Here is a 17,581-nt window from a genome sequence, read left to right on the forward strand (position 1 = left end):
ATTTAAGGACGTGAGCTCGTGGTTCTACATCTCGAGCCTTTGATCCTCAATAGTCATTAAAAAAAAATACACAGACTGACTTTCCAGTAAAGCCAAGTGTGATCTTTGGACTGGGAAACACTTCACGTTTGTTGGCAAAGAGGAAGAAATAAACTGAAGGAAGAAAGAAAAGTAAGTGATGGTTCACTGTATCCACAGGGATGCCGGTCACCACTGTGACTTAAGTATTAACCCAGAAGCACAGGCTGATTCTACCAGAGATGTTTTCCAGAATTCTCCGCAAGGCTCCCACAGCCGTATAAGCGTCATTGTAAGTCAGATCAACTAGATCTCTTCTCCAGATAAAAACAAAAATAGACTTTCCCATTGTGGCCTCATGTGGAGCTCTTATTAGTTATCTCAATGGTCACGCCAGTTGCCCTTTCGTAAGCTATAGTGAAACCAAGGTTATCAGGGCTTTTCCCCTGAGGAAGAACAGTTAAGGCACAAAACTCACAAACAAAACATAAATGAACATACAACTTTTTTTTTTTTAACTTTAGAGACAGAGTCAATGCCCAGGTATCCTGCAGTCGCATACGGAACTGAGAGTCAGGCCTGAATGCTTGCCCCGTGCTGTGGTCTTGCCTTATCCGTGTGAGCCTCAGTTTCTCTGGGTTTCTTAAAGATCTCTTTTAGCTCTAAAATTCTCTGATTTTGTTCAGGTACACAGTTCTTTAAATGGGCACCTTAAATCTGTGTGTAGGAAGCGACTGTTCTGCACAGAGCTTTCGTGTGGGAACAGCGTCCCGTCCTGCTCGTGAATGTGTCACAGTCACGGGAACCAATCCCCTTACTCGTGGGTCTCGGTTCCAAAGCAGCTGAAGTGAGCGCGCTCTGCTCTGTGACTACAGGTCCATATTCCTCTACATTATCTCCCGTTAACAAGTCAGTATTTTCAAAAATGGACTGATTTTGCTTGTTTGTTTTAGGTTCTTGCTCCTTAGTTCCTGAAGAAATTAGTGGATGCGCTCAGACACTGAAAGAGGAAATACAGCTCCTCTGTGACTCAGTTCCTACTCAGGAAGAAGGCACATTCATTGGAAAGTTACTACTCAACTCTTTAGATATTATGAAACCAAGAAGAATCTCCTTTCTACTCCCAGCAGCACGAAAGAGCACAGTACAAAGTCTAATTTTCTCTCTAATTCCCAGTTAACTGAGGAGGCTGAAAACAAACACCACACCCATATGATCCTGAAAGCAAAACAAATCCTGGTTGAGGAGGTTCTAAAATGGCACCAGGTCTGTATTGTATGAGTGGTTTTTCTCATCAGTTTTGCACCATACTCTTTGTTTAGAATATGATGGCTTGAGCCAAAGATACCGGCACTTAAAAATGATTTAACAAAATGATGCAGATTTGAAAGATTACATTGTTTTATATCAGGTGTTGTGCTAGCATTAAAAAAAAAAAGCAAAAAGCTGCTTAAGGAGTTTCTGAATATACAAACCTTGAGCCAAAAAACATTTAATTGGTTCAAGGAGGTCCATTCGTGCACCCCTGCAACTGAATTAAGTCTTGTCTCTATTAATGTTTGTTTAATTTTAAAACAGGACTGGAACTTTCAGCCCAGCTGTATCTAAAAGAATTATTTTCCGATAATAAAAGAATTATTATCCTCATGACAAGGGCCCACTTCTTCAGGGTTAATAGAGCATGTTACATATTCAAGATGCCCGGCATAGTCCATTCAGAGGACGCTGACATCATAGGAAGGTTTAGAGAAGCAGAAATTTAGTCACAGTGAGTGAACGACTACACTGAAATGAGCACTCAGAAACCCTCATCCCTCGCTCTATCCTGCTACATTATTTCCGCCACCCCCAACCTTTCCCACCCACACCACTCGCAGCCCAGCAACACAGTCTCTCCACGGCTGTCTAGGAAACTTCTCTTGTTTTGTTTTGTTTTGTTTTTCCCAAGAATTCAAGTCATCGGGCCCCTGCATCTTCTATTGACAAAGCCTATCTTAAACCGATATGAACGTAACTGTGGTCCTACCATACAACTTCCGGCGAGGGAAACGCCTTCACTTTCATGGAGAGCCGGTAAGACCGCTTGCCAGCTACAGTTTCCAGCACGGGCTGTTTTCGATGCTTCACAGTGATGAATGCTTTATCTTTGAAAGGAGAAGGGATAAATCCACTAGGAAAGACTCTCTTTTTGTAAACAAAACAGTAACAGAAACCCCAACGCACTGCCTCCTTCAAGGAAGGTGCAACAAGAAATAGAGCTGAATGATGATCAAGTCCATCAGTGAGCCCACATACTGCTCGGTGAATAAAATGATTTAAAAGTTGCCTATCTGGTGAAATACTTTCAAAACCAAATGGTCCCAGAGACAAAAGTTGGAAACACAGAGGCAGGGCAAGAGAAGGGGAAACACTTAACCATCTATGTCACAGTGACATAAAAAGGAGAAAGAGACTTCTAAAAATCTACCTGGGCAATATGAGTGTGATGGGAGAAGGCTGTTTCACGTGCTCTAAAACAGTGAGTTTGGCACAAAAAATCAACTGGAATGACCAAGACCACTGATAGAACAGCCCCTTCATTTCTGCTCCTCACAATTTTTCAACAGTAGAAATAAAGTAGGTTTTTAAGCATTCTAAGTTTAAGTAGTTTCTTTATAGAATTTGCCTCTTGGAATTAAGCAACGATATCAGAATTTCACGAGTAAAACCAAGGATAAAAGAGCATCAATTCTAAAGTATTTATCACACCACATTTTCTTCTGAATTAGTAGGACCTGAGAAATTTCTCCCAGAAAATAAAGGTAAAACTGACTGTATTTTTGTTTATAGGAAACCCTAAAATAAGAATGCCACAGAGATTATCATACAATCTAACTGAGTCATTCATCACAATGAACTCGTAAGGAAAGGTTTCTCTGTCCAGTGCAAAAGTGTTACATTTAAAGAGCACTTAATGTGCTTTTGCTCTTTGGCAGTGGTGGGGAGGTGGGAAATTGTGTTTGTGCGTGACAGTGTGCCTCTTGGCCAAAAGAAAACTGACATGTGTTGTAGAACCCTCCAAAATCTGCGACGATTAGGAAGCGGGGCGTGAGTTGCTTACCATAGACATGCACGGAAGTGTTGACAGATTTGAAGGATGGGCCACTCTTCACATGACAAGTGTACAGTCCTTTGTCTTTGCTCTGCACTTTGTCAATAATCAGGATGCTGTAGAATACATTGTTATGGGAACTGCGTCGGTCAATTCTTCTCCTTATAGAAGCTCTCTTATTTATCTAGAAAGAAAATGCATGACAAATGTGGAAGTAGTCACAGTTTGGGCTTCAAGTTACAGCGTTTCCCAGAGGATTCCTAGCATGAGTATTCTATGCTAAGAGGCAAGCGCACCTCGACCAGGATGCTGGGAAAGCACAGTTCCGTCTAGGTGTGTCAGATACGGGCTGCAGGAGCGTCTGGTGAGCACTTCATTTTCTTCGCAGGGACTTTCACACACATTATCTCCATGGTGTCTCACCACAAGCCAGCGAGACTGACAGGGTCAATGCGCTTTTACAAATGGAGAAATTACAGCATCAGAGACACTGACCAGAGTAGGCTGGGAACTCAGGTCTTCTGAGGCTAAATCTAACAGCTTCCCTCCAGCACAAACCTGTCCTCTAAGCATGGATATCACACACAATCGCAGGCAGTAATTATCTTTAGTATCTGGGTTTAATGACAGTGTTTCTCTTAATAAGTCACTGTGCGGGTTTTCCTTTGCCTTCTTCCTAGAAATGAAGGAAAAGACCACGCATCCAGCTCCACCTACTAAGGTGTGATACTCCGGGCTTCATTGCTGCATTGTTTGAGAAATGCTTGCCGGTTTCTGCTAGATCACGCTACGTGGATCTGGGGACACCCAAAGCCATTGACAAGTTCAACCATCGCTCTGGGAGTGAGTGTGGGGTGACGGGGGAAGGGGCTGTCCCCTCAGGGAGAGCCCAGAGCTGGCCTCAGGCTCAGCCGTGGAAACCAGCCACAATGACCCACTCCTGGTTTTGGAAGATGAAGTCACATTGCCTTTTCCTTTAATTGTCCCTTCCTTTCTTTCTTTTCTTTCTTTTTTTTTTAAGCATTATATTTTATAACACATAATATGTTATTTCCTCCCCTCAGTTTGGCCCCATGAGAAGGGCTGGAAAAGCCTTTGGAAGCGGGCCAAACTGATCCCTGGGTTGTGACTCAGCCCTGCCCTGTGCGACAAATCCCACCCACCTGTCCTCTCGCTGCCCTGTTGGACCAGATGCACGTGACGCCACCTTCTCCACTCTCCGCACTGACCAGAGAGAGAACACCAGTCATCGCCATCAAAACTCAGAGAATCAGTCCCCCGCACACCAGACGCAGGGACTCTGGGCAGCACTGTTACGTGGGTGTTACTTCTCCCTTCTCCCTTGGAGAATGTGTCCCTCCCCAAGTTCGAGTAACAGCGCTATTGCTTCTGCCTCGGAAAGCAGCTGCCCCAGGGTTAGTGCTTTGTGAGCACCGTCGCCTCCAGCTGGGTGATGCGATTGACGTTAAAAATAAACAAAATTCATTAATTTCTTCCAATCATTTCTTTTTTCTGTTGGATTATAGTTGACCTAACGATGTTGTGTTAGTTCCTGGTATACAGCGGTGATTCAGTTGTTTTATATATATATATTTTTTTCTCCTCCATATTCTTTATCATTATAGGTTTTTACAAGATATTGAATATAGTTCCCCGTGCTCTACAGTAGGGCCTTGTTGTTTATCTTTTTTAGATACAGTAGTGTGAATCTGCGAGTCCCAAACTCCAAATTTATCCCTCCCCTCCCATTGACCCCCTGGGAACATAAGTTTGTTTTCTATGTCTGTGAGTCTCTTTCCATTTTGTAAATAAGTTCATTTGTCATTTTTTTTAAAGATTTCTCATATAGGTGATACCATATGATATCTGTATTTCTCTGTCTGACTTATTTCACTTAGTATGATCATCTCTAGGTCCATCCATGTTGCTGCAGATGGCATTATTTCATTATTCATTCTTTTTTATGGCTGGGTAGTATTCCACTGTGTGTTTGTGTCCATATACACAATTTCTTTATCCAGTCATCTGTCAGTGGACATTTAGATTGCTTCCATGTCTTGGCTTTTGTAAATAGTGCTGCTATGAACATTGGGATGCATGTATCTTTTCAAATTAAGTTTTCCACAGATGTATATCCAAGAGTGGGATGACTGAATCACATGGTAAGTCTACGTTTAGTTTTTTAAAGATTCTCCATACTGTTTTCCATAATGGCGGCACCAAACTACATTCCTACCAGCAGTGTAGGAGGGTTCCCTTTCCTCCACACCCTCTCCAGCATTTACCATTTGTGGAGTTTTTAATGATGGCCATTCTGACAGGTGTGAGGTCTGAGGTGATACCTCACTGTAGTTTTGATTTGCATTTCTCTGATAATTAGCAATAATCAGCATCTTTTCATGTGCCTGTTGGCCACCTGTATGTCTTCACTAGAGGAATGTCTGTTTAAGTCTTCTGCTCATAAAATTAAACAAAATTAATAATTCAGTTCTCAATACCCTATTGTCACAGTATTTGCATTTCTCATAGTATATACTTCCTTGTTCCTGAGATTTTGCCCATTTTTCTAGAATGTTGACCTTTTTCTTATTGATTTGTAAGCATTCTTATACATTAAGGAAATTATTTTGTCTGTGAGATGAATTACAAAAAAATTCCTCCATCTGTCCTTTGTCTTTTGACTTTTTTATGGTGATATGATTTTTTGTAGTTAAATAAATGGATTTTCTCGTTTAAAAAAAAAAATTCAGTTCTCAGTCCCACTAGCCACACTCCAAGTGTTCATTAGGGCATATGCAGCTAGTGGTCAGAGTATTGGCCAGCAGAGCTATGGATTGCTTCTATCACAGAAAGTTCTCCTGGACCGCGCCATTTTCAAAGGTTACTGGCATTCGATAGATGTATTACCCTACTCTTACTTATAGTAGCAACACCAAGAGGATAAAAGTTTCTTCCCTCTTTGCATTTATTAAGAATATATGATTTCTGAGGTGGGGTGGGTATAGCTCAAGTGGTAGAGTGCATGCTTAGCACACATGAGGTCCTGGGTTCAATCTCCAGGACCTCCGTTTAAAAAAGAACAAATATATGATTTCTATCAAAACCCAGAAAATGTTGCTACAAGTCGTAGCTTTTTTATTTAAATGAACCAATGCCATTTTCTAGAAAATACTTTATGACTGATGAGTTATTAATGTGTCTCTACAGGGCACCTGTGACACAATTTTTTGTTGCCATTTGTTGTTATTCTATTTTCATAGCAAGAAACGTTGATGAGAAAAAATGAGCTTGGGTACAAGGATATATTGTACAAAGAATATAGCCCAATATTTTATAATAACTTAAGAGTATAATCTATAAAAATTGTGAACCACTCTGTTGTACACCTGAAATCAACATAACATTGTAAATCAACTAGACCTCAATTAAACAAATTAGTTTGGGGCCAGTGCATCAATTGCCCATACGTAATTTAATCACAAGCTGACTTCAGGACTGTCGGTCACCTAAATGCTGTAACAAATGATTTAGTTGGGAAATGCCACATAAATCATACAGACGCACAAGAAATGGGGCTGGAAACACTGTCAAATGTTTCTGAACAGTTTATCATAAATTGTCCACCTACACATTTGTAAAACAACGATTGTTTGCAAGGATGTTTCATTTGAATAAGGGAAGCCAACTCAACCTTCCCTCTTCTCGTTTTTCTGAAGGACAGAATCGCTCCTTTGTCACTGAACAAACAGAACACCGGGACGGCTGAGTTGTACTATCTTTCCCAAACATGCTCCAATCAGGTGCCTGCCTGTCTGCCAGTCCTTTAAATTAATGTGCTGACAACAACTTTCTGTTGTTGTTGTTACAAAAGATAGCCCCTGCCTGGCACGCAGTGATAAATTTCTCTCTCATCTCTAAATCCTCGAGAATAGTTTCCAAGGAGGAAACAATCCCTTTTTCCACCCAGAATCCTGCAGTAGAAATGCCAGCCTATACACTTCAAAACAAAACCTCCAGACATCAAAAGACCCTATCTCTGCATATCACACTCATGACATGTGAGGCAGGGGACATTTCCCAACCCAACCCAAAGCTTCTGTATTGACTCAGACAGCTACAGGAGTCAGAATATTCTGATTTTCCCCACATCAAAAACTCAGTGTAGCCTTTCAGTAGCTAAAACGAAATACTGTCCTGTAGAAGAAAAGAAAAGCGGGTCACTCACTTCCCCAGGGTAACTCCAGGTCATCTGAACTCTCGTGTTCAAGGGAGTCGTAGCCGTGCAGTTGAGGGTGAGAGTGTGACCTCTCAGTAACCTGGCTGGGCTGGGCGTGCTGATCTGGACGTCTGTGATTGTGGTGGCTGCGAGGATAAGAAATAACATTAAAAAAACAAAAAACACAAAACCAACCAACCAACCAACCGTTTCATTCAGCAGAGAAGCCCCTGAGCACTCTGGCTCGTGCTGACGCCTCCGGAGGCCACTTACTCTGTCGGAGCGTGAGATAGTTGGTCTTGAACAAGTGCCCGCCGACAGCCGTTTCACAGGTCAGAAGCCCGATTTCCTTGTAGGTTGCACGTGATATTGTAAAACCCTTCCTGCTATCCCAGGTTATTCTTTTCCCATCTGGGACCAGAGTATCAAGTGGAAACTGGAAAAGGAAGCAACAGGTTTTAGCAAAACTGTATTAGCGCCATGACAGCAGCTTCAGTCGCAGCTTGTGGAAATGTCATTTCTGTCCAAGATGAGAATGGCGCGGGTAGAAACTCCAGTTTGTTGTAATTGGTTCTTCGGTTTTCCTTGCGTGTAGCAAACTATACATTTACTATGATAAGTTATAGTAAACATGATCATTTGTTACTGGCCTTGCAACAAGCTGTATCCACCTGGGACAGACCTAGTTGTCACGTCAGCCTCCTGGTGGGAGCCTGAATCTCTTTGGCCTCTGGGAATCCTGGTAATAAACTGGCCTTATGCTCAATAAAAAAAAAAAAAAAAAGTATTTTTTCCGTTGGGGCTGCCAGGTTATCCTTCCGAGTCTCACCACCTGGAGCTTTTAACAAGCCAGACCTTCCCCTCCCACCTTAACGTGACTTGTTAAAGAGGTGGCTGCCTGAAAAGGATGGTACATAATTCCAGGTCCCCCAAGACGCTAGCGTTCACCTGACACTCACTGGGGTTATCACTCTGGGGAAGACTGAGGGTATCGACTGCCTCTGGGAGGGAAACGCCCAGAGGCTGCGGCTGCTGAGCTTGAAGAGAGCAGAAAAGAGATGCGAGGCCAGAGACAGTTATGGATGGAGTGCTCTCAAATTCCTAGAAGTCCCAAACCCAGCGAGTCCAAACAGAAGAGTCCACGGTTTGATCCTCTCCTTCTGCCTTTTCCTATCTGCCAAGGATGTAATTTAAACCATCGACTTTGGGGTTGACTTTGTAAAGGGTCATCGCCCGACCAAACTCCCCTGATGCCAGAATGCCTGCCACTTTCAGAGGCTGAAATCTGCCAACTACTGTGATTTATCTCCAGTTGGAAAAGGGGGGAAGTATCAGATCACCCTCCCACAATAGGTTATAAAGATTCACAGCATTAGCTGTCATGAAAAAGTTTCAAATCTTTTCTATCTTCTTTTTAAAAGTACATCTCAGAGGGTAGGGTACAGATCAGCGGTGAAGCGCATGGTTAGCAATGTTTGAGGTCCTGGGTTCAATCCCCAGTACCTCCATTAAAAAAAAAGTACACCTTAGATCACCCACTTAGCATTTATTTCTATTGCTTGTGGAAGGAGAAAACAGATAGCTGGGATGTGTGATCCAGCAGATTTCTATTCCAAAAGCCTCTAGTTCCCTCTCCCAGTGAACACACCCGCGTGGATCCATGTTCCCAGAGTGGTACCTGGGTTTGAGATGAACTGCATCCTGTTTATGCAAAACTGAAAGCAATGAAAGGATGCATTTCATGTTTTAGTAAATTAGGATTCTACTTGTAAATTTACGAATGCTCCACATTCAGTGGAGGGGGAGAACTTTCTCTTCTAATTTGGTGCTATCAAAGGAAAAACTCAGAAAAATGTACGTCAGGGACTGAAACTTGTGATGCTTTAAAAACATGTGAAGGAGGGGATAGCTCGGTGGTAGAGCATGTGCTGAGCGTGCACAAGGTCCTGGGTTCAATCCACAGTATCTCCGTTAAAAATAAATAAATAATAACTTAATGCCCCCCCCAAATTAATAAATAAAAAATAAAAACATGTGAAAACAAGCATGCACTGAATCTTAAAAAAAGGTTGGTTGATGGCCTTCCTCTGCACCGGTTAAAAACCCGTGAAAATTTCCTCTAAGGTGTTTCTTTAATCTATCCATTACTGTAGCTAGGAGAGCTCCATGGACAAAGTAACTTTATTTCTAGCTGATAGGAGCTGAAATAACAAAAGACTACGTAGCTCATCAGCTGTGTTGCTGTATGTCAAGAGGCAGACAGGTGAACAGCCTTGGGAACAAGCACTCTCTCCAGCTGACCAGGGCGCGGCAGAGCGGGCGTGGGAGGGGAGGGCGGGCCGGCAGATGGGCAGCAGGGACAGGGAGAGAGACGGGGGGAGACATGGGGACAGGGAGAGGGGAGAGAGACGGGAGGGAAAGCTCCTGGATTAGAATATCTGCAATATATCTGCGGCAAACCAAAATCCCCGTTAGAACAAGAAACAAGAACTCTGTTACATGCTGTCAATGTAACGACATTTTAACTTACTCAGGATTACCTTTCCGTTCGTGATTTTTCTATCATTCCTGAGTGAGGCAAGTCACTCACATTCTCTAAGAATGGAAGTGACCTGTAAGAACATAGTAATAAAGTCGTCTCTCTCTCTGTTTTTGTATTATAGATCTGGGTGGCAGGACAGAGAAAATAAGCTTTTTCCCCTGGAATGTTTGCATGTGGCAATGTGAGAAAGTTCCTCAAACAGACCAGCGATCTGCATCAGGGCAAAAAGGCAAGGGGTTTGAAAGAAACAGAGAAGTTCCCTCTCCTCATGGTTTGTCCCATGTTAATCATGGAGCAATTACAATCCGGGACTAAGAGTGATGTCAGGCCACTGAAAACATCGCTTGATAATAAATCAATTATTGGGCATCTGGGGGTTAGATGTATGACATTAATCGCTAAGCCCGGAACAGGGCTCGGGCCGGGCACGGTCCTCAGTGCTGTTCACACAGCACAGCACACTGCCGTCCCAGCAGCCAGGTGAGGTGGCTGCCCCTGGAACCGCTCCCATCTCTCAAATGAGGACACTGACGTGGAGAGAGATTTGAGAACTTGCCAGTTTGTCCAGCAGGTCAGTGGTAGCAGGTAAAGAATCCAGGCAGTGTGGCCCCGGCCCCTGCTCTGAACACTCCGGTCTTCCTCTGACACCAATTCCAATTAAACTATTAGCAAAGGATGGCAAGAAGCCAGAGGGAGAAGTCCGGACCTCAGCTCCAATGCCCAGGGGGGCCCGGAGGTCCCCAACCCCCTGGGGATCTCCATTTTTAATTCTGCCAACGGAGTTTGGCTCCTCTGGTGTTTCCAGCTCCAACATACAACGATTTTTATAATTCCTGGTGAGGGAAGGGAAGCCAGAACCTGTCACCGCTGGGCCACACTGAGGACTTAAATCAAGCACGTAGGAGGGTGAAAGCCAGGGAAGACGACAGGGAGACCGCCCATCACAGCTCAGGACTCAGGGGCAGCCGGCGATACCGCAAATCGCTGGAGGCTTTTTCCGACTTGACTACTGTCACCACCAAACACCTGCTGAGTCCCTGCTCCCAAATGCTGCCTTGGGACAGCCTTCACTTTTCCTCTAAAAGCTCCATGCTCTCAGGATTCACTGTGATTTCCCATTTGGGAAGGTTTTAATCCGATTCCCAGACCTAGCTTACTCCTGAAGTTGCTGCAGATGAACCAGCTGGCACGTCCCATTTTAGGTTTTTGTTCTGTTTTGTTTTTATTAGATTTTACCCTGAATCATCTTCTTCTCTCCATGCACAACTTACAACATAATATGAAGAACAATCTCACTTATAACTTCCTTTCCCTTTTTTCTCCCCCTAAGAGGTTAAGTTTGGATGTCCAGCAGGAGATACGGCTTTTCTTACCAGGAACTTCCCAACTCAAAGCAAAGCAAGAGCTCTTAAATGCCCAGAGAGTCAGACACCCAGCCTGACAGTTCTGCCTCGAGCAAAAATCTGGATTATTGATTTGTATGCACAATAGAATTGGATTTTCTGACACTTACATGCATTTGAATTGGTGGCAATACATAGAAATTTTCGTTTCATTTTCCTTCCTGCATTCACATAGATTTATGCTTTAGACAATATCATATTATTCCACTGAAACGCATGCATGGATATAACTTCCAGCACGACATACACTTTAAAGTAAAAAGCTGTTATTAGAAAAGTCTACCTAGAAATCGACAGCCCAAAGGTCTATGAGAAAAGCATCCCAGAGACATAAAACGACTCAAAATTCACCGTGCTTTCTGGCAGCAAAACTACTGCGGAAGTAGCACCGCTCGGCTTTACCTTTGTTAAAGTGACAGTGATGTTGGGTGACGTGACCCGGCACGGGATGACGACCTCCTCTCCTTCCGTCATGTTTATGATTTGGGGGATTTCGCTGTGCATCTCTAGGAAAGGTCTACCTGTATCTGAATGAGAAGAAAATGAACACACACATACATAAATGATCGTACTGTGAACACGCGGACTCTGGGGCTGGCAAGGGTACGGGGGCCTTGCCGCAGTTAACGTCATTGTCCAGGAACCCATAAATCCAGGTTCTTCTGAGACTGGCCCTCTGTGTTTCTGCCCAGAAAAAAAGAGTGCTTCTCTAATAAAAACCTAATCCTGGTTCGGGCTTGGCCTCCAATCAGATTGCTCTTATGCCTCCTTTGCAACTGCGACCTCTTGGGGGTGGGCTGGGGAGGTGTTTAGACCACTAAGGGGAAAAGCCATAAAAGGGCAGGGGGAGAGAAAGGTGAACATTCCGCATAAACTTCTTCCCACAGCTATGCTAAGTGCCTGGGGAGGCGCCCTCCAGAGCCTTTGTAAGAAGTCAAAGGGGCTGGGTGCAGGTCAGCTGTCTTTGGGGCACAGATGAGGGCGGAGAGGGTGATAGAGAGGTGTCAGGTTGGAGGGGCGATTAGCATTTGAATGACAGAAGCATCCCTTCCCGGTTTCTAGACCTTCGTGGCAACTACCAAGGAAGGTGCGAGCGACTTCAGGGCAGGGGAAGGGCTGGAGCAGCAGCATGAATCCTGCAATTACTTCACATCTGTTTCTTTGGCTTGCACTGCACACCTGCTAACAGCCAAGTATGTGCACGTGCACGCAGAGAGGTCTGGAAAAGGCCACCCTTAAATGTGCGGCACTGGGCTAGTCTCAGGGGTCAGAAGGGCTCAAACCACCTGCTCGGCTTCCCTGTCATCCCTCTGGGGACCAGAATGGGCTTCGGAACCTTTCAGAAACATCCTCACAGTCCACCTGGCCCTGGCCCTCGGGAATCCACCGACAACCATCCTTCAGGAGGTGCTCTCACCTCCTCCCCTTGGCTCCAGCCTTAGATGCCCGGATGGAAAGACGTCCTGTGTTAACTCTCCGTCTGGGCCTGAAAGAACTACCTGAGCCTCCATCTGCCTGCGGTAGCTTTGGAAGCTCATCTTGGATGCTGGATGGAGAACAAAGCGAAGAGTAGGCTATGGCTCCCAGACTAAATGGTGGCTGTAGACATCACTGTGGGTCAAACTGTGCCCCCATGCCATGATACATTCTAATCCCGGTACATGAGAATTTGACCTCACTAGGATCAAACAGGGTCATCGTCAATATGATTACTTCAGTTAAGTAAGGCGGGCCCCATCCATTATGACTGGTATCCATGTAAGAAGATGGTCAGAGGAGGAGCGATGGGGAGAACAAATGTCAGGCGAAGACGAGGCAGAGGCTGGAGTGATGGAGCTGCAGGTCAAGGTGAGACAGGAGGGAGGGGGCAGGGTGCAGCCCCTGAAGGAGTGACACAGCAGGTGGAGATCTGACTCCCAGGAGACCTTGAGGCCCCAGGTGGTGGGAGACTCCCAGTAGACCCTGAGCTTCATTTTATGCTCATTGTAATACATCAGCAAGGTAAATGGCACCCCCACAGGCACCAGGCAGTTCCGAGGCTGGCCATAAGGGGCCGAAAAGTGGGCTGTGGCCCCCTCCCTGGGAACCCCCGGCCCTCCCCCAGCGTAGTTGGAATAATCCTCCCGCTTGCATATTGAAGCTACCGAGCCCCTAAAAACTAACAGCCCCGCACCCTGAGGTCTCCCTCTGGCCTTCTGAGATGGCCCGCACTCTGTCTATGGAGTCTGCATCTCTCTGAACAAATCTACTTTTGGGGGGTGGGGGTATAGCTCCGTGGTACACACATGCTTAGCAGGCACAAGGTCCTGGGTTCAATCCCCAGCACCTCCATTAACAAACACAAATAGCTAAAACACAGACAGATATAGATATAGATAGATATACAGATACAGATAAAAATAAATCCACCTTCACTCAACTATGGCTCGCTTTTGAATTCTTTCCTGTGCGAAGCCAGGGACCCTGACTTAGTTGGGTGCATCCCAGGGACTCACCTGGGACCTGGGACACAGCCATCCTCTCGTGCCCCGTTTTCCTGTATCAAAGGGCCGCCAAGGATTGCCAGCGGCCGCCAGAAGGCAAGGAGAGGCAAAAAAGGATCCCCTGAGGTTTCAGAGGGCTGGCACCTGGACTTCAGAATTCTAGTTTCGAGAATGTTAGACAAGAAACTTCTGGACGTCTAAACCCGCACCCCCACCGGCAAGCAGCACCTAGCCTGCTGAACGCGGGATAGTCTGACACACATTCGAGGGGGCCCCGGAAAGACCCGATCAGCACAGTGTGCCCTGTGTGCCCCGAGAAGCCGCAAAAATTCCTACTGGTCCTGGGGGACGCCTGGCTAAGCCGGCCCTTCTGTCTGATACCCTCTCGGCCCCAGCCCACCCTGGGGGCTTTTCCACCACCCCCGCACATTCTCCTACGACCACGCTTAGAACACTTTGGATGAAGGATTCCTAGAGGAGAGGAGACAGGCCGTATCCATCTCTACCTGATGGGTACTAAATGAACAAAGGAACAAGCGAGTGAACTACTATCCAGCCCCGTCATTTTAAGGGCGAGAAAACAGGTGTGAAGAGGTGAATTGTCTCACTGAGGTCAGAGCCAGGCCTGGAGCCAGTCCGTCCTGACCTCCAGCTCCGGGCTCCTCCCCGCCCCCCTGGATGCAGACCTGGATGTCCTGCCTCCTTCTCCCTAGGTGGGGCCCCCTCCTCCATCCAAGGAAGGGCTGTAGGTGGCCACTGTTTTCGGCTCCCAGGGGAAAGTAGGTGCTATGTCACACCACCTCGTGTTGGGGGGATTCTGAGACAAGGACACTCACCCAGGGCAGAGCAGTGGGGCGGCTTTGGGACTTGGCCAGCACGAGGCTTAGAGTCAGCAGCAGGCAGCAGAGCATGGTTAAGCTGTCACCCTCTCCAGTCTCTAACCCCTTCCTAGCTGTGAGAGCCAGGCAAACTCGTTTTACACTCTGTGCCTCATTTGTAAAATCTGCCTCAAAGCGTTATTATGAGGGTGACGTGAATTCATACGTGTAAAGTGCTTAGAACGGTGCCCGGCAGACAGTGCTATGTATGTGTCAGCTGTTAATTCTCTTCTTCTTACGAGAGATTGGAACTTAAGGAGAGAGGGCGTTAGGATGTATTAAAATCACAAATTATATTCAAGATCCAAACTATAAAAAGTATAAATATAGGGAGGGGTATAGCTCAGTGGCAGAACACATGCCTAGCATACACCAGGTCCAGGGTTCAATCCCCAGTGCCTCCATTAAATAAATAAACCTAATTACTAACCCCACCACCAAACTGTTAAAAAAGAACGAAAGCATTCTGAGATCAATAAAAATAAAAAAGGATAAATATACACTCATATAATGGCACAGATAATGACAAAATAAATACACTAAAATCTTAGCAATGATTATCTTTGAGTATTATGAGTTGTTTTATTTAACCTTCTTTTGTATTCATCAAATTTTCTAGAATAATCGTATTATTTTATAATAACATTTTATTTTCTGTCTGATTTTTTTAAATTGAAGTATAGGAATAACATTTTAAATTACTGTATCTAAGTCTCAAATTCTAAAGCATCATCCATTTTTACTTGAGGAAAACTATGAATTTTGTGTTTGGCTTACTTCAGTTTTGTCCAATATAGTAGAACGAGACCCTAACTATCACATAAGTAGTTTTACGTCTATTAAGAAGGCTCACTGGGGGGTAGCAGCGTTTGTGGAGAGGAAAAGTTAATTACACAGAGACAAAGATTCACTTATCAGCTCGAAATTCCTCCCCTAAATGAAACTGCTGAGCTAGACGTTCAGGCAGGGACTACTGGGATTTGATCATTCTTTTCCTTCCTCCTCTGAGTCTGTATTTTTGTCTCCTTTGTGAGTCCCAAGGTAAACATAAACACCAGGAAATGGCTGAATTCATGTAACTGAGCTGTAAATCCTTCACATTTCATTTAGTATCTCCTTAAGCAACCATTTTCAACAAAGGACACTGGCATAAAAATTCCTGCAGGAAATAGTAAGCATCAGGGTGGTCATTTTTAGGCTAATGAATGCCGATTCCGAAAGGAGAGAGAAAAGGTTAACACAACTTTCCTTCGGTCAGTTGTTCTGGATCCCTAAACACCTGAATGATATCAGAGCTATTGGCCTTTAAAAGCCAATACCCATTTTAGCACTGGGTCCCCTGCAAGTCTGTTCCTAGATATCAGAACTTCCCTGATTTGTGTCCATCCCAGCACAGTGCAAAACACATCCTTCGCAGCACAGTTAGGAGTGGCCTTATAAACCCACTATGCTGGCAAATGAGCTTATGCCTGTAGACACACACGCACGCACAATGTTCTCTGGGCTTATTAATAGTATATTTCCTCTGCAATTTGTTTCAAGGAAGGGCTAAGAATGCACTTGCCTGACGTACTATAATACAAACATTTTTTGTTTTGAAGGACCTAGATACGGAAGAGGTCACGGTTCCATTAATATCACCAGTAAAACCACTTACTACTCCCATAGGATGCATTTGTCTTTGTCACAAAATTAAAAATGACTTCCAAACCCAGCCAGCACTGCAGAGTGGTTTCCTGAGCCCAAATTGGCTGGTTGTTGAAAGAGTGAGGAAGAGCTGCTCCCGAGACTGCCGGTGTACCCGCAGCTACAGACACACTGTCACCAGGGACGCATGCCAACACACAGCTCTGGAGAGGTCACGCCACCCACTCCCCCCTCTGAACTCTTAGAACTCAAAGCAGTGACAGGAAACTGGCACAGAATATGAGGTTTTCCCATCCGATGGGAGTAGCTGGGCTATCCTTCAGGACGAGCAGGCTCGGACACAGGGAAGGATCAAACAGGGACCCTTGCTCAGTGTGGTATTACACCTGCTTTTCAAATGTGTTTTTTCCCTTTGGAAATCTGTGATCACACTGGCACATCACAGCACACAGACATCGAGGCCCCAGCGTGCCAGTTCTCATTCCGCTCCACTTCCCAAAGGTATCGCCTGCGACTTCTCCCACTGGGCCTGGAGCAAGTGAATGACCCAACGAATTTAGGGAGCTTTTCTGACTTGAAGAGGAGTGCAAGGGTGAACATCTTGCTTCCTACCTCTTGTCTATTCCCATTTTTCATAAACTTTTTCTTGCTTTCCTTTCCCTTTGATTTTATTTTCCTGACCTCTAAGTCCTGGTCATAAGGACTCCTAGTTATTTTCAAGGAGGACGTGATGTTACTTTATTGAGGATGAAGTGAAGAGGCTCAGAAACTAATTAATCCATCCATGAAAAGGATTCTGTCTAGACATGAGAGTTTTCACATCATGCAAGTCTTTGTGAACCACACCTAGTGCTCAAGGAAGTTTGCTGATTGGTGAAGTATTTCATTTGAGATAAGAGCAAAAAAAAAAAAACAAAAAAAAAACGGAGAAGAGGTAATTTCTTCAATGACTTTCATTGCCCATCAAAGCTTTGGAGCAACCACAAGAAAACTGAAGTAACTATACTAATATTAGATAAAACAGACTTTAAAACAGGAAATGTTACTAGAGATAAAGAAGGCATTTTGTAATAATGACAGAGCCAAGCCAGCAGGAAGATACAATAATTATAAATATATAGGCAACTAACAACAGAGCACCAAAACACATGAAGCAACGAAGAGAAATAGAAAATTCAACAATAATGGATGAAGATTTCAATATCATACTTTCAATAATGGACAGAACAACTAGACAGAAGCTAAAAAAGGAAACAGAGAACTTGAACAACACTAATAACCAACTAGCCCTAACACATAAACA

At 44.6% G+C, this 17,581-nt stretch overlaps 1 protein-coding gene and 1 long non-coding RNA gene across 6 annotated transcripts in view; one reads left to right on the forward strand and one right to left on the reverse strand.

Moving 5' to 3' along the window:
* Positions 1-17,581, reverse strand: part of FLT1 (fms related receptor tyrosine kinase 1) — a 157,299-nt gene that overhangs the window by 98,701 nt on the left and 41,017 nt on the right. For all 4 annotated transcript variants that reach the window (XM_072976056.1, XM_072976055.1, XM_072976057.1 and 1 more), the window contains exons 4-8: positions 11,673-11,797; positions 7,599-7,761; positions 7,335-7,471; positions 3,119-3,293; positions 2,045-2,162 (exon numbers count right to left, since the gene is read on the reverse strand). In XM_072976056.1, coding sequence (XP_072832157.1) covers positions 2,045-2,162; positions 3,119-3,293; positions 7,335-7,471; positions 7,599-7,761; positions 11,673-11,797 — 718 coding nt within the window. The remainder of the gene's footprint in view (positions 1-2,044; positions 2,163-3,118; positions 3,294-7,334; positions 7,472-7,598; positions 7,762-11,672; positions 11,798-17,581) is intronic.
* Positions 1,007-4,542, forward strand: LOC140701076 (uncharacterized). Of its 2 annotated transcripts, XR_012079863.1 has the most exons (7): positions 1,007-1,284; positions 1,597-1,786; positions 1,967-2,091; positions 2,677-2,819; positions 3,298-3,473; positions 3,790-3,952; positions 4,174-4,542. It is a non-coding gene; the product is annotated as an uncharacterized lncRNA (long non-coding RNA). The 2 variants fall into 2 exon arrangements; XR_012079862.1 differs by lacking the exon at positions 2,677-2,819.

This window comes from Vicugna pacos, chromosome 14, assembly GCF_048564905.1.
Source record: "Vicugna pacos chromosome 14, VicPac4, whole genome shotgun sequence".
Taxonomy (NCBI): domain Eukaryota; kingdom Metazoa; phylum Chordata; class Mammalia; order Artiodactyla; family Camelidae; genus Vicugna; species Vicugna pacos.